This window comes from Rhea pennata, chromosome 19, assembly GCF_028389875.1.
Source record: "Rhea pennata isolate bPtePen1 chromosome 19, bPtePen1.pri, whole genome shotgun sequence".
In the NCBI taxonomy this organism is placed as follows: domain Eukaryota; kingdom Metazoa; phylum Chordata; class Aves; order Rheiformes; family Rheidae; genus Rhea; species Rhea pennata.
The window spans coordinates 3,721,680-3,739,109 of record NC_084681.1 but is presented as its reverse complement, the minus strand read 5'-3'; the positions used below and the strand labels follow the sequence as shown (position 1 = coordinate 3,739,109).

General features: G+C 38.1%; 1 protein-coding gene across 3 annotated transcripts in view; it reads right to left on the bottom strand.

Annotated features, from left to right (window-relative positions):
* PRKCA (protein kinase C alpha) overlaps nucleotides 1-17,430 on the bottom strand; it is a 147,389-nt gene that overhangs the window by 38,070 nt on the left and 91,889 nt on the right. For all 3 annotated transcript variants that reach the window (XM_062591383.1, XM_062591384.1, XM_062591385.1), the window contains 5 exons: nucleotides 13,420-13,531; nucleotides 12,545-12,673; nucleotides 1,221-1,377; nucleotides 984-1,118; nucleotides 469-565 (listed from right to left, as the gene is read on the bottom strand). In XM_062591383.1, coding sequence (XP_062447367.1) covers nucleotides 469-565; nucleotides 984-1,118; nucleotides 1,221-1,377; nucleotides 12,545-12,673; nucleotides 13,420-13,531 — 630 coding nt within the window. The remainder of the gene's footprint in view (nucleotides 1-468; nucleotides 566-983; nucleotides 1,119-1,220; nucleotides 1,378-12,544; nucleotides 12,674-13,419; nucleotides 13,532-17,430) is intronic.

The window sequence follows — 17,430 nt, the reverse complement described above, 5'->3', positions numbered from 1 at the left end:
CATTCAGAATGTGTAATAATTCACATTTATTCAGATATTTCAGGTAATAACCTTCTAAAAAATTTTACAGTTTTAAATCATCAGTAGATAACACTGTAATTATTTTCCTTAAAAGTCTGTTCTATTTCTGACAACTTCATTTTTCATTAGAGATACTAACGATAATAGCTGACAGATTTTGCTGTGTTAAAAAACACACTGCATTTATTACAAATACATGCCATAAAATATTTTACAATACCAACTTTTTAGTGTTATAACACAGAGCAGCTGAACTGTCAGATACATGATACCACTACTAAATTAAACCACTCGATTCAATCTTCAAGAGATCAAAAGGAACATACTACAGTCACAGGCAGCAGAAGTCACCACTCTCTAATATATAACTTTTTAATAGGCATTTTTATATAATAAAAGGAAAAATGTATGCAATATATGGGTACACCCATTATGTTTAAGCCTCACCTCAAACTTCTGTCTGAGTTCTGCATTTCCATCTTCATCAGCATCTGGAATTGGAACGTTATAATATTCACCTTCTTCTTGATTCAGCAGCTTGTACCTGTGGAACATTTCAGGAAAATGGCGCCTTTTCATATTTATTCCCTTTAGGTTTAAAATTTGATTTAGTTGCTTGTGTGTGGTTTGTATTGATGTGAGAAGTATGTAAAGAACTGTTTTCAAAGATCTACAAAAAACTCAAAAATAGAACTTTTTGCACCTAACATTAGATCTTCAATCTCAACTATTTGTCAAAGCACAAGTTCATGTACACAACAAAGGGAAGTATTCCTTTAATTATCCCTCCTTGTTACTTATACTTCACGTTCTCCAATTTTTTGCTGCATTTTCAGTGAATTTATAGCATATGAGACTTAGGAAAAAGCTACAAAGAAGTAGGTTATATTAAGAAAATACTGTTTTAGAACTTATTATTTATGTGATATATTCTCTCCTTCTCTCTTTTCAGAAATTCTTACCATCCAGTGGCCGGCATTTTCATAAGCTCTGACACCCCGAAAGACAGAGATCCCATGAAATCATTTCTGGTTGTTCGATCCCAGTCCCAGACCTCAACAGATAACCGTCGATCTTTGTCTGTAGGTTTTAATTTACTAAAAAAAAAAGTGGGAGAAGGAGGAATTTTCAATGCAGAATTCAACTAAACCATTCCATACGTAAAATGTGTTACAGTAAAAGTGGTTAGCCAGACTTACAATGTAAATGACTCATTCCAGTGTGGATTCAGAGTAGAACGGATGGTTTTTGTTTTTTGTTTACTTTCATTCTTAGGATCTGGGATGAGTTTCAGTTTAACATAAGGATCCGAAAGTCCATTTGGATCCATGGGAATTAAGTTTTTTGCTTCTCGCACTGTCAATACAAAACACATAGCTGATTCATATAGGACTACAAATGACCATTAGCAAAGCAGTAAAACATCAAAGTTAGATGTCTAGAGAAGTCAGAGTTACTGAAACATGCTGAATGATAAAAGAAATAAGATTTGAAGTTCATCTGTTAGCTGGTGTGGATGAAAGTAAGTTGCACTTTAAAAATGGTAGACAGAAACAAAAGGCAGTAATTTATAACTGCTGTGCAGCTTTGAAGTAGTTGTTCTTCTGCAACGGGATGATTAAGTGTCCAAATCAATCTGTGTAAATTTGCAAGTAGGTAGCTGTTCTTTGTGCTTTTATTTACTCATCAATTTTAAGTTGTACAACTGCAAGACTATCACTCAAATAGTCTAAGGGTGATAGTCAGACCACAATGGATTACAAAAGACAGGTTACTCTATAAAATACATCATTGGAAGATACCTAACACTACACTTCCCCCACTTTCCCTGTTCACTAGCTGCTAGACAGAACCATTGTAAGCGTTATGCCATGACAGCAACCTAAGTACAGCAGATAGGTTTAATTTGAGCTTCACAGGAGTGTTCGTGAAGCCTCTAATTTTACAAGGTCAAAAGAAGGCTCAAATGTAGTTAACACACTTCATGTCGCATTTACCGAGGGCTTAGTGACTCACAGGTTTCAACCTAGCTAGAATTATGGCAGCAGCTGCAGGACTTCCTATACAAGTTCAGGAGTCACTGCAGAGGGGTGGAGTATTTTAAGGGAGGAAGAAATACAGTATTTCCTCCCCCTTGTAGAGGACTGGCATACACCCAGTAACGTTTGTATGGCGTGTAAGGTTTTATTCTGCGTTAATCGCATTCAGGCATCAGCTTCTGTTGAACCTCAACAAAAAGGTGAACTTCACTCGCGCTGTGAAACACTGTCCCACCCAAACCTGTCCTGTTGTGACGACCTCCAGTTAACACTGATCGAGTCATAGACACAGAAGAGATTCAGAGCTTATAACTGGGGATCTCAAAATACACTGCACTGGCAGTGGTAATCCTCTAAGCCTCATTTGCTCAGAAAATAGCTTTCATTTGGGAATTCTCCAGTGAAATTTGTATTTTAAGATTAAAATTGTTCCCAGAAGGAAAAACTCAAGAAGCCTGTGGTGTGAAATAGGTTACAGGATTTGAAGAAAGGCCAGTATTTTAGAATCAGTCACTAGAGAATGTCATCTTGGAATGACAGTGTTCTCAGCTACTGCTTTCACAATTTTGACTTCAGAGATGCATTTTTTTTCATTTATCAAGCCAACTGAAGAAATCTGAAATTTAAGAAATGTCACTCTCTAAATCACCTGATATTTCTTGCAAGAAAACATCTTCCACAAATATTTGAACCTTAGAGTCACTGAAGAACAGAACACAATCAGAACTAATACAGAAGAAAAAAAAAGGTTGTCAAGATCTTCAGCAACAGATAGTTACTGTTCGTTCAGGGTACTTACTCTCCTTGTCCTACAGTAAACAGAGACGTATTTCAAAATAATAAATGGTCTTTCCTCCCTCTCTCTCAAATTTGAATGGCATTTTCAGATGACAAATACAACTTATAGACCTTCCCAAGATTTCAACCTTTGATTTCCTGGCTCGCGGGATGAATCGCCCAGCTCACAGAGATATTTTCAAGTGCATTGTTTACTCTCATTATTTATTGAATAAGAGGAGGACAGTTTTTGGTCAACAGTCAAATGACTTGCAAAGCAGCTGAAGAACATCTTTTCAGAATGCCCTCTGTTCTCCCTCTAGAAATAAAGGCGTGATTGTGGTGGACAGAAAACTGTACGCTCCTGCTTCTGTAAGTCACAAGAAGACAGACAAGAAATAGAAAGTCCAGGACAGATACTACTGTGCTTTCCATAAGGACAGAGACATGAAGAATTGTGAAGTGTTGACAATATCCTCATTATAGCAGAGCATTGAAGGTGAGTTATGAAATCGAATACTGGTTCTGTTCCAGCTCCTCACTAGGTGTATTTGCCAGCTGCATGCGACTAGCTCTGGGCCTACATTTTTCTTTTACAAGACAGGTAGAGTGCTTTAATGCTCATAATGACTGTGGTCTTCCAAATGGCATAACTACTAAACAGTGTTTTAGTGCAAATCTGCTGCTTAGTGTCATTTGAAAGAACACAATCATTACGAGTGTGCAGAGCTGTAGAGGGAAAACGCTCTTGGAGGGAAAAGGGCCACTGCCACTGAAGACACCTCAGTTCAAACTCTTTGAACTAGTCTGTTTAATGAGAGAATATTAGCTGGGGTAGAACAAACTGGAAGAGTGAAACAACACACATAACAGGTATCTTTCTAGTAGTAATAACCAAAAGAGTTGCAGAAAGAAGCTCAAATATCAGAATTCAAGCTACTTATTTTGAACATATTACATCATGTGTATTTGCCAGATAATTCTTATGCCTAACAGATACCCTGCTGTAAATTAATTCCTGTAAATAGATCAGGGCTAGAAAGGAACGACATTATCTTGAACCAACAGTTAATTGTGTAAGTTATTTTTCCTAATTTTGCATTCTTAGAAATGTTTTACGTTCCTCAAAAATAGGCTGGAAAAACATTTCCTTTTTCAATTCTTGAAGAAATAAATCAACATTAAAATTTAGCATACTGTAAATGATCTTCAAATACTTCTGAGGAATTAAAAGTAAGATTGAATAAATAAATTTAGTTAAATATTGTACAACCCCAGAAGGGCTCTGCACCATAAAATAAATAAAGGGTGAAATGACATCCTTCCACGCAAATTGCTCTCTCCTTCTCTTAGTCCTCATTAATTTTTTTTTCTCATGTACATGGTGTTCATGACTGCACTGCTTAGTTCAGCACATGAGCTACTCCCTCAAAACCCAAGCCTTTCAGAGAAACTAAATTACAAATTTTATTTCTCTGCTCCAGCTTGATGTAAGTGAGGAGTTGAACGGCCTACATATTCTACACCTTCCCAGAAATACAGACCCGGAAGCTTTTCATTAAAATTCCTTGAATAGAATTGCTCAGTTTTAACACGGTGTCTTCACACTAATCCTTTGCATTTAAATTCTACCTAGGGATGTTCAGTGGAAAACCAAGCAGGTTTTGCAGAAATTGGTTTCTTGGATGCAGCAGCACTCTCTGCAGCCCAGATCTGGAGAGCTCCCTGCGGGGAGCCGTCACTGCTGAGCCTCGGCACAAGCTGCCGCTTCCAGCAAACAGCACCGACACTGACGGCGGCAGGACCTGGCAGCATGTGTAAGACTACTTCTTTCTTTTGTAGGAAACACAGGGTAAGAAAAAAAGCCTTCCAAATAATAATTAAAAAAAAGAGAGAGAGGCTCAGAGATGAACTGGGATGGAAAGATGCAATATATACTAAACACAGGTTGCTAAAGAAAAAAAGAAGTCATTATCTCACTCCTTGTTTTAAGATATCTGGTCCATTTTTGTCTGTGTAATTAGTACCCTTAGACATCTTTTTCCAACTGATGTCACACTTCTTTTCTTGAGGAAGCAGCACGATGAGACTTGTGCAGGGCTTATAAAGAATTATCATCTTAGTGGCCCACCTCTTCGGTGGCATCCTGTTTTTACCAAGATAGGTCAGGTTTCTACAAGAGGGCTGACAGGGAGAAGAGCTTTCCCCTCCCCATCAGAGGCACTACCTTGTGCATGTTGAAACAGAGCAAGCTAAATCAAAAATAACTTGAAGAAAATAAATTTGCTTTACTGTGGCTGAGTTCTGTTATAGCTGTCCTCCGTTAGAATAGTACAGCAGTATGACCAATTTGGATTAATCATTATTATACCTTCCACTCATCACTCAGGAGTGATATGAAAGATCACACATTGCCTTATAATTATTTGTTTGTTAAACTCACCACCATGACAGAGCTGCTACTCCCTTTACAGAAGGTCAAAGTGAGGAACACTTTTGTGTTATCTGGAAAGTAAGCTTGGAGAGAAACCCAGAATACCGCTCGCCAGTTTTCTGTCCATCTGTGGTGCTCAATAAGGACCTCCGAACTGAACAAAGCAGCTGCAATGAGCTACGTCTCCTAACGTTTTGTCCAGATTAACAGGCACTGAAGCTGCACACAGAGGCAAAGAGACTGGAGAGAAGTTTCTAACAAATCCAGCTTTGCTCATGTTCTGCTAACACGGAAATGCTTGTGAGAATGCCGCAGGGAAGAAAGTGTAACATTTTCCACCTCAACATCAATGAAGAAGATCATATCTATCTACTCGGCAGAAAATGAAGAATATTTTATAATCATTGTATCGAATGACATGCTAATTGTACTAGAGCAGTATCCAGAAGCCATGCCTTAACTGGGACGCCCACCGTTCCAGAAATAGGATAAAGACATAAGCAAACACGGAGCTGGTTCTGAGGTCCTCATACTTTAAATAAGTATCTAAATAAGACAAGAGTGGGATGGCAGAGATCAATTGACATTTTCTATAAAGAGATGAAATTCAGACACGTGAAATTTTGAGGAATTGCCCAGAGTGCAGGTGACAAAACCCTAACATCTCTTCAAGGGAATTTATGGGTCACAAGCTGCAAAGCATATGCAGTTACAGATTTATAACTTCCTGTGATAACAGCAATGAAATTTAGTCATTGGAATGAGTAAATGTTTCTGTTCCTATGGCAGGGCAGAGTTACTAACAGCACAAGTTTACTCAGTTCCTTTTCAAGTGAGTCACAGCTACCTTTTTCCTGAATTCCCAAATATTGATAACAAAACAGTTAACTAATCCCAGCACCATTCTTGCCAACTTTTTGCTCCCTTCAGACAACTTAGAGGAGCAGAAATTTCTCAAAAGAATGTCAATAGCTGCTTTTAAAAGAAGCTTCAAATCTCAGATAGTTTTGTCTGGCACGCTATCTGGCAAAACGAAAGAAAAGGGGGCACCACTGCCAGCTCTAACACAGAGAGCAGTTCACTCTTCCTGCAATCCTGTGCTAGCAAAGGAGCGCAGAATCCGTTTTTAAGTTCAAAATAATTTGCACATAAGCTCGTTATCACCTCTGCTTCCCGGACAAATGTTATTCTGTCACTGTTGTTACTCCCTCAAGAAGAACTTGGTAAGGAAGTGGCCGAATTCCCGGGGCGTTCAGAGAGAGGCAGGGACCCAACCAAGCGCCTTTCCCCTCGACGCCTCCCGTGCTCCCCTCGGCCACAGCTTTAAACATCTACTTATAACTAGCGAGAACAGGTTTTCTCCCAAGTCGTGTACTTGTACTCTCTACCCGCAAAATGCAAAGCTGTCTGCAGAACTGTCCAGGTACAAAGTTTTATTAAAACAGATCTGCTGCCTTGTGGAGCTAGCTGAGACTCAGTTGTGCGATGGATACTAAAGCAAATGTTCTGCTTCAGGCAATTTCTAATTTCTATACAGTTTTCAATCACTAAAAGGCTTTCTGATACGTAACTTTTCTCTATTCCATAACCATTCCCCTGCTTAGCTAAGCTTTCTTTTAACGTCCCTCGTGAGACCATTGCCTACTCATTACTCTTGATCTGAATCCTGAAAGATGGTAACATAATGAATGGAGAATATCAGAAAGCCTGAGTTTCACAGGTGATTTATACACAAGAAATAGATGAGCGATTAATTTTCCTCCTAAGACAAGATCTCATTCTAAGATGAAAAATGAACTAATATTTCATGGTACTTTATGCTCCTATCTTTTATTAAGATATTCTCTCTTACTAATACAAAATGTACCATCATCTCTAATACTACATAAGTATTTGTGCCTGCAATAGCTTTGCTGCTTAAAATTTCATCTGGAAATCTTACAGGAGCAACTGTATTTTATTTCTAGAATACACTATTAAGAATTCCTTAGTAAAACGTAAGTTTTAACACAAAAATTGGCTCTTTTGCTGGATGAAATTGTCTGAAAAGTGAATCAGATTTAAATTTCCAATTCTGGTCTTTTTGTATTTTGGTATAAATATGAAGCTGTTTTGAATATAAATGCAGATGGGGATTTATGAAAAATTAATGTTTCCTTTTAGTACTACGCATTGCCTATTTCTTCACAGTAAGCATGAAGAAAGCAAATTTAATGAAATGGAAAGCACCCAGTTGCTATAGGGGCTGAGATCTGTTAAACGCATAGCGCTCTCTGTAATGAACCCAGCAACCCTGCAGATTCTGGGAATGACAGAAAAGAGAGAAGATATTAGTGAGATAAAACATGCAATTCATACTCTTTGTGACATTAGAAAGGCCTCCAGGATTCCAGTAATTCTTTGGGACTGCTTTATCATTTATTGGTACTAGAAACTGCTCAAACAGCCAGAATATGCAGGTGTTCGCTTTTAAAATCAGTGGCAGAACAATAGGAAATCAATGCAAACAAAGAATGACACCAATACTGACCTAGACAAACATAAATAAAATTACTAAGGTATGTATGTGATTAAGGAAGCAATTTTTATGAGAATCTAGAAATTTGGCAAAATTCCCCAGGCTGTTTCCCCAGCTTGTTTGGACAGAGGCGGCAAAGCTCAGCTTTCCTATAGCAAGCAGTGTGACAAAACATTAATATGCAGCGCCATAGGGTGGCTCAACCTAAGACTTTCATAAATAATTTGAAAAACGTACAGCGGGGAGCCCAGAGCTCCTAGTGAGATTATTGTTGATAGCCTGTTATGTGCTCCCAACTTCAGCAAAGATCACTTAGAGCCTTCCTTTTCTTTTTAAATAACAGAAGTGCCATAGAGGAATAAAAAGAGATTTCCTGCATTCATTATTACTAAGAAAAATATAGTTACAAAAAACTGAACACTGGGCTGTAAAGCTTTTTTTTTTTTTTTTTTTTTTTTTTTTTTTTTTTTTTTTTTAATTAATGAGAAGTTTATGTAACACTAGGGAGCATTAGAAGACAGCAAGTCACTAACACCCTGCCTCTAAATTAGTGCCTGTGTCAGGAGGGCAGCTCTTCATTGTCAGCTGCTGTCAAATGCAACTCCGAGCAACTGTTGGGCCACAGCTCCGAATCCCAGTAATGTGGCAGCTTTTCATACGGCAATGCACCAGATGGAGTTATTTTGTCACAAAGGTTATTGTTTAAAAATAATAATAAAAAATAAGCAGTAAAACGGCGATCTAGCCACCTAAAAATTCACTCAGAAGAGCCCCAAGTTAATTACAAACTGGATCAACAAATGCATGTAAAAGAGTGACAGGACTTCAATGCACATCAAGAGAAAATACAGTGCAGAAAGCAAAAGCATTAAGAGCAACAAGAACTGCTTAAATATGAAAATTTAAGTCAAAATCCCAAAGTCAATCAACCTCTCAAAAGGTCACCAATTGAACAGACTCCCTGTAAAAAGAAAACTACCAAGCTGATTATCTGCAATAAATGTAAATCTCAAGCTAGTAGGTATACAATAAACTGTGAATATTTAAGAATTGCAACACTAAATGCAGCATATTGACTAGGACGTGAAGACAGTGAGGTTTTGGCAAAGTATACCAATACAAAACTCTGATCTATGAAAAAGTGTCTCAGTCTCTCACATTTGTGCAAATAAAGGCTGTATGTCCACTTACGTTCCCACATTGAAGATCTCACCTAAAATTAAGTTCCCAACTGGAATTAAGTATATTTACCTACAGGACTGAATCATTTCCTCCACTACTGCAATTCAAAAAATTAAATAATCCGAACCACTGGGCAACTCCATCTGGCAGTATTCTGCCTTGTCTCTTTGCTTAGTACTGGCTGTAAACCCCCCCCCCCCCAGCATTATTTACAATATTTTATTGGGAAAACAGTTGATAAATGTAAACATACTCTGGCTTTTATTTGACACAAAAGCCACTAGAAAACCCTCAAAGCAATTACACAAAACCAAAGACAACTTGCAGCAGATTACCGGTGTCCTCCCAGAAGACTATTTCTTGCAACAGTCGTTAAGTGTGCTGCATCTGCAGCTTTCCTTATTGAAGCCAGAAGGGTTGAGTTGCCCATCTAAGGTATTTACTACATGATGCCAGCCAGTCTAAGTGCCACGTCTACATTTAGCAGCACAAAGCGTAGCATGCAACCATGGCTATCTACGGGAAGAATAAGTGCTCAGCAGAAACCAATTAACGACCAAACAGGATGCGGAGCAGAGACATGAAGGAATCCAGCTGAAGCAGCTCAACACCTACAGAGTAATTCCTCTGAAAAAAAGATTCAGGCAAAGGCTCATACCAAACAGCCAACCCATTATCAATTATTTTTACTGCTGTTCCTAAGCACTCTGGACACCTAATTCACCTCCAGTTCTGCATCTCAAGGCAGTATCATCACATCTGGCATCTCTATGGATCTGTATTTTCTAAGAGAGGTTTTAGCAATATAAATATCAGAAACAATGCTGTAATGGGAGAAAAGGAGTTAGAAATTTTTGCATGGCAATATGTCTATTAAGTAACATATTTCACTTCCAGTTAAAAATACATAAAAGGTATCTGAAAATCTACCTATTCTGGGATTAGTCTGCATACTATTTTTCATTTCAAGGAAAAAAGCTTACTTTCAGGGCAGCTGTCACTTTTATTTTAAATAATTTTCTGAAAGCTTGGAAATGCTGCAGCACTACAATTACTACATACATAACCATGATATAGCAAACATTTTTCTTGCTGTCCAGAAACTACTTAATTGCAAGACGGAAATGCTTTATTTATAAACACATGAACAACAGCATTTGCCAAGTGCACTCGCAACAAAAAAGCTCATAAGAAAAATTGGAAATGATCTGGAACAATTTTACCACAGCCACATCTTAGAAAAGAGCTTTTGGAATAAAACCAGGAAGTAAAAAATATTTATTTGTGTAATTGTTTTATAGTGCCTTGGTACCACAAAGACTTGTGATTAATGTTTTTGTCCCTAGAAGGATGACAAACCTGCTGAATTATCAGAATATAAATGTATGCTATTTCTCAAATTCTGTGCATTATGCCAGAAAGTTTAAGCCACATTTGAGAACCTTGCTGCAAAATGGCCTAGAATAATGCAAATAGTAAATTCTGTCACTTGGATGACTTTCAAATTAGTTCTCGCTCATGGTACAATTACTTTGAGAGCCTGCATCACCATCTTTGAAATGCTTCACTACTTAGTGAAAGGAATATTCTCTTAATGACAGTACCTTGGACAAATTTACCCCTCCTACGTCAAGAGGAAGCAATTTGAAAAGTTAGCTACAATTAAGTATCACTTGAGATCTATTCTGATCCTTTATAACCGCACATTATCATACCTGTCCCTTTCAGTGCGTTTTACATGGCTTGACAGGAGAACATGGAAGTATTCTGCTTGAGAGCTAACAAAGCCATGAAAGAGTGCAGGTGGCAGGGACAGGAAGGAAGTCCGGTGGCTCTGCAGGCTGTGAAAACTCAGTGTGACAGTACGACTTCCTTTATGGTGACTACTGGTAAGTGGTATGATATTTAGTGAGATTTACTCAGTATCCAAAAAGTATGTAAATAGAAGGAATATTATTGTTTTGGTGTATTAGAAATTCCAGCAATTCTGAAGCAACACAATAATGTCCAGCACCCACAGGCTACCTACGACCGCATCAAGAAACAAAGAAGTTGAGAGACAGTCTAAGAAACCTCTTACTTTGTCCTAATATAACTTGGCCCTCAAATTTAATACCCTATTGCAGTGCCAAACAGGCAATGATAACAGCATCATACCCTGTTCTTGTTTCACAGCGGACATTGCAAAATCAGCTTCTTACAGTATCAATTTTAAAGATGTATTAAGCGTTGCTATTAAGTTCCCTTCACTGAAGAAGAGGTCACCTGGGACAACACACTAACCCATCCTCTCTCCTGAAGTAAAAGCTTTTAATAAATTTATTGTGTTTTATGACCATCTTCTACTGTGTTTCCTAAACTATATCATACTCATTTTTTAATTACTACAGTATATTTAAAAATTTCTTCAAAGTTCTGAGCCATTAGAAATTGGGACTCTCTCTTAGAATTTAGATTGTTTTACAGACTTATCTCTACCTGTAAAAAACACGATCACAGATTTTTGTTATTTCTTCCCTTATTTCAACTCTGTCCATCCTAATTCCTGCTCTGTGATATCCCTTTGAGTACATATACAGTAATCGGATTGGCACAGAAATTTTTGCATATTTGTGTCCAATTGAAAGGACAAATCAACAATAAAGTTTGTTACCAACTTGTAGACACTTCAGATACCAGTCTACTTACCAGTTGACCCCAGTTATAATAAAAAGCACATACAGAAGAAATAAAACCTACTCTATAAATACACATTCTTAAGTGGATCTTAAGTGATAAATTCCACTCTCTGACCCTGCACAGGGAAGTTCCACAGGAGCTGAGCAATGTGCTGATTTGGAAGGACAAAACAGCCCTTCAACCCGAAAAAAAAGATTTTCGGCACGGCGTGCACTGTAACTTCAAGACTTGGAATGGGTGAGAGGGAGGAGTGTGTGTGTGTCGAGGGGTGTGTGTGTGTGTGCGTGCGCACGCACAACTAAAGCTTACTCATAAATCCTGAGAGAAACATCAGGAAATGAACTGCCACCCTCTTTCCTTCCTCCCCCTCTCTCCTCTCTCCAACTACTGTATTATTTTAGCCTTGCAGAATGTGTGATTTATTTTTGATTTTATAATATGTTGGGTGTAATACTTAGGACTGAATCCAATTTGCCTTTGTGTATTAAATACTGTGAAATGCAGGAAATTACTCCTTGATGGAAGACTTTGGGGTATTTCTTGTGTTTTGAACACCATGGCTAACTTTGTAAGGCATTTAGCTATCCTACTGCTAGTGCTGCTTGCTGCAAGTAAAATTGACTTTAAAGAGATTTTCTAGTTAACAGTCTCGAGTATTTAAAGTTATTATTACAGTTTTCATTTTTGTATTTATTTTAACATATGTGGGTTCTTCAGAATGCCAATTAATATGGCATTTCTTGATTCAGGGAGACATTGAATGAAATCCTAAAACTACAGAAGATAAACACTCTGTCATGGGCTTCAATGCACAAGACATAGACTAATATACATAAACCCATGGTATATATTACATATTTCAAAAAATTTGCAAAATTCCAAAATGTCATTTACCTGTTACTTCCAGTTTGTCCCCAGTGACTTCAGCTTTCAGATAAATCCTTCCTCTTTTCTCTGTGTGATCCATTCCACAGAGGCTTGGGACATTTATTACACATTGCTTATGAACATTCATATCACAAGCTGTGGATATAAAAATGGTTCAGATATCCATGAGAAAACAACAATATGATTACACTGCAAACACTGAGCAAAGGGAAAGTTAGGATTAAAATGCATAACTGTTGGCAAGACTTTAGGATTGGTAAGATTGGTAAGACTTTAGAGAAGATTGCTGGTTTTTTTTTCTTTTTCCTTCTAAACTAACCAACACGGATCGTTTCCATCTTAAAGTAATTTTCTAAACAGTGGATGATGAAACAATGAATCTACTTCAGAAACCTAAAGCTATGGTTAACAGCATGCATGACAAAGAAAAGGAAATAGCTCATGGGAAAAAGGCTTGCTGGGGACATGACTAAGAAAACAGGGTACTATTCCCTGCTGTAGCAAAGGAAGAAGTTAGGCTTAAACTGATTATTAGATTTTCTAGCAGAAGACTTCCAAGACAAACGAAATGCAAATGAAATACCGGACTCTGGCTACCAACTGAACTGCAATTCCAGCCTTCAACAGTGCACTCATCTCACTCCCCAACTGTCCTTCCTCAGGACTGACAAGGCCTCTGCATGCCTCAAACTCAAGACACCTCTCCTGCAGCAGCAGGGCTGATTGGCATTAGCACTGAGTGCATCTGCATTAGTGCTGAAATATCTACTGGAAACATACCATACTATAAATAACTGCCAGTAGAAACGGTCTTTCCCGTGGAAAAGAAACTGTTTCCACTTAGTTTCTAAAACATCATTTGGAAACATGGAAAAACTTACTGTCACATTTCATCCCTTGATGTATAAGCCCATAGAGCAGGGACCCGCAGTGGTCACAGAAGGTCGGGCTGCCGTACGTGTGGATCTTAAACTTGTGCTTGCTCCTGGGGTCCTAAAGAAGAAGCAGAGAGAGATTCTCAAGTCATACTGAAGCAAACTGGCATACCTTTCACATATTCCTGCAAATACCAAACACTTTGTAATTCGGCAACCTGTGCCACAGAAAAATCCACTGCAGCCTGTAGGGTGTTCACAAAGCAGAGCAGCGGGAGAGAGCCGGGTGGCCTCTTCCCTGCCTGGCGGTGCCTCCGCGGCCGCCCTGCGCCCATCTACCAGCCCTGCTGGAAACAGCACGTCGGTTCAGGGAACACAGGCTTGCTTCTGCTGTCCACCTACATTAAAATTTCAATACACTGACTGTACATAAACAGAAAGTATGGTGACAGGATTCATCCTCTGGCTAAAGTGTCTGTACTGTCTATTTATTTATAAACTGTGCTTAACTACAGCTTGCTACCCGTTCTGACACGGTGCCACAAAACACAGGAGAAGAGCGGGGAGTAACAGTTTGCCATGGGACGAATCTACATTACAGTAAAACGACCGCAAAATCGGGATCCTAACGACGGGATCATCTCGAAAAGCTGCACGTTTTCCAGCTCTGTAAGTGAAAGCAAACTATTTCTAACTTGGCACGTAATAAATATTTTACAGAGACTCTTATTCCTGTCCAAGTTTCCAGCACGGAAATTTACAGTGAGGACATTGTAAGGCCACCAGCAGCTTGGAAAATTCAGGACCAGCAAAACGGCGAACACCCAAACCGCTTAACAACGGTTAACAACCGCTTAACGCAGATTCAGGAAACACCGTTTACGTCTGTCTTTCAGGCAAAACTATCAGTACGCTCCCAGCTCCGGCAAACGCGGGGCAGAGCTGAAATTCTTCTTTGCTGAAGAAATACGCTGGAGACCAAAACCAATTATTGCTCATGTTTTTTTTTCTTCCTTCCCCCCCCCTTCAGTTGTTAAGCCCCGTTCCCCGGCAGAAAGGCTACGGAGGTTAGGAAACGCCGGGTCTTTCACCCATTAACGCATCCTCAGCCAAAACACAACGGCAAAACCAAGACTTGGAAAGTTTCTTCTCTTTGTTTGCTATTGGTATTAATATACCTTTACATTGGGGAAGACTCATCGAACTGTCATTAAACAAAAACTAAAATCACTTTTAACAAGAATCAAAAGCAAAGCATGATGCATCAGATAAAATGGAAAGCCTGCTAACTATTTCTTTGGAAATAAAAACCTCCTCTAGTAGAAGTGCTTTGCCAAAAAATGAAGAAATTCAGGAACTCTTAACAGTAATTTGAACGGAAATGCGTCTATTAGAACACAAAACCTTACCTCCCAACCTAGTATTTTAGTATCTTACACTTTGTGGAGAGCTTTTTTGTCCTTTTGTATCAGTAAGCATTTTTAGTGATTTTTTTGGTATTGATTGCGTATTTTATCACGCATCTGTAAGCAGCAGTTTTCACAGCACAGATAGAAATTAGATGACTAACATGTTGCCCAAGGTAACCAGTGAAGACTTTCGATCAAGAATTCAGATGGCTGCTGTAGTTCACAAGCTCTGTTTATTACAAAGCTTGAGATACGAAACGCAAGCTGTTCAACAACCATATTTATTTTGTCAACGCAGTTAACCTACATGGAAGGCCACTCAAACCGCTCTGCAGAATATCTGCCTTGCTGTTCATTAAAGATGCAGCCAGTGGCTCCTCTGGAGCAGGGCCATGGGAACGCTGCGTTTCTCTAAGGTCATCTGATGGATAGGGTCTGACTATGCCCTCCAAACAACTTAAAATTTATTTTCAAAGCTAACTGTTCATTAATTTCATTTTGTTTGGAAGATATAAGGGAACTAGCTGCCTTATAAATACATATAGTTAAACATTCTTTTCCTAAGCACATCTGTTGCTAAGAAGGACAAAACCCACAGCTTTTAAGAATGACACTGAATAAACAGATTTCTAAAGTTGCATTTAACATCTGACATAAGTGGTATTTATGACTATAAAGTAATAATATAGAGGGGAAAGTACTACAGGAAATTATTATAGTGAATGTCTAATAGAATCCATTGAACCTGTATATTATACTGAAATTATGTAACAAACACGACCAAATAATTCCATTCCAATCAATGGAATATACATGGTAATTAAGCTGAAGCAGGCGTGTGTGCTGGCTTAAAAATGTTTTGACACTTAAGGACAACTATTCCACTCTTACTACAAAGCAACACTACATGAGCCAAAGCCTACTCCTGTGCTTAACTGTGTGTGACTATAGAATAACTGTAAAAGCATTTTTATAAAACAATTAAATAAAAACATTCATATAAATACACAAATCAAGTTGGATCAAATTTGATTTGGCCTTGTAGGGGTCAACATATAGAATTTGAATCATTATTCATTTCTTATAATAAGTAAGTTTTCCATCAACGGGTCGTAAGATACAACAAACGTACAAGCTGTCTATTTTAGTGGGTCATATTAGGTAGACTGGCCACCATAATTTTACCAATTAATTTACTCTAAGTAGATCACTGATGTAATGCCTTTCCCTATATTAGAATAGCTTTTTTCTGATTAAATGGGTGAGACTTGAAAACTTTGCTACAACCACTGCAGGACCACTCTTTCTAATCAGCGACTCGTCTGCACTCACAAGACAACCGTGGATGCTGCAATTCTAGCAACACTTGGGCTTCTCCCAGCCCACTTCCAGGAAGCTCCCAAGATTATAGGCTTTGCTCCTGTTTCACATCTTCCGTATAAATGAATGTGAGCAAATGGCACTTCGCCAACTTTTTAACTGTGTCAAGAGTGCTTACTTTAGGAGCAGAAGAACTGAAGGGGTATTGCAAGCCCAAAGGCAAACTTCATGGAAATAAACCCTCCACATAAAGAGATGCTCTCTCATGACACAGTTGGCCAAATCCTAAGCATAAAAACCAGCAAGAAAATCTGAAAGCAGATTTTAGTAGGTCTTTGTATGGTGTTTAGTTCGTAATCAGACTGGGCAAGTAGTGGGAGATGTCCAGGTATACGAACCCTTGGGTGGGAGAAGAGGTGCGAGGCAAAAGCACAGCTTCACCGCCAGGCACTGTGTCCCCGACTGCGGTGATGGGCACACGCCATCCTGTGCCTGGGGTTAATCTCCTGGTACTTCTGTGTTCTCTGGCATCTTTAAGCAAAACATTCAGTATGGTTTATAAAATAGGAGGCATGACATTTAGTGGTATTCTAATCACTATGCTGACTTGCTAAATAGGAAGTTAAAAGAATCAGCATGACATATCTTTAAACATTAACAGCTCAAGCATGTTAAAAGAAAAAGCCCTAATTGCTGAAATATATTAAAAGAAAATATTAACAAAGAAAAAGCCCTAATTGCTGAAATATATTAAAAGAAAATATTAACAAAGTATCTTTTTTAAAAGGCCTTATCCAAAGACATTGAATAGCTAAAAATATAGTTTTAAAAAAACTTAACAAGCCCAGAAAATGCTTTTAAGAATATAAAACATCAAGTAATTATTAATTTGTAAGCAAGTCTGACACTGTACAAAGAAAGTAAGAAATCTCTACTAATCTTTCATAGATGATTAAACTGTGTTATTCCTATACTTCAAGTGGGTTTCTCATGCAGTTAGAACTCTCCTTGAACCTACATTTTAAACTTTAATTATAGCAATAATTATTATATTGTAGATACTGGTAACTACTTGTATTACTAAAAGCAATTAACACTTATTAGTGTATTAATACAGTCTAATATATACCAGTGTTAATATGCATTAAAGGATTTTAAATATGCATTAAAGGATTATGTACAGATACTGAGAGAACAATACTGTCTTTTTTCTGTAATTTTCTGTAAACTACTGAGATGGGAGCGCAGTAGGTATGTTGTCTGAGAACTGAAGGACAAGACTGAACAC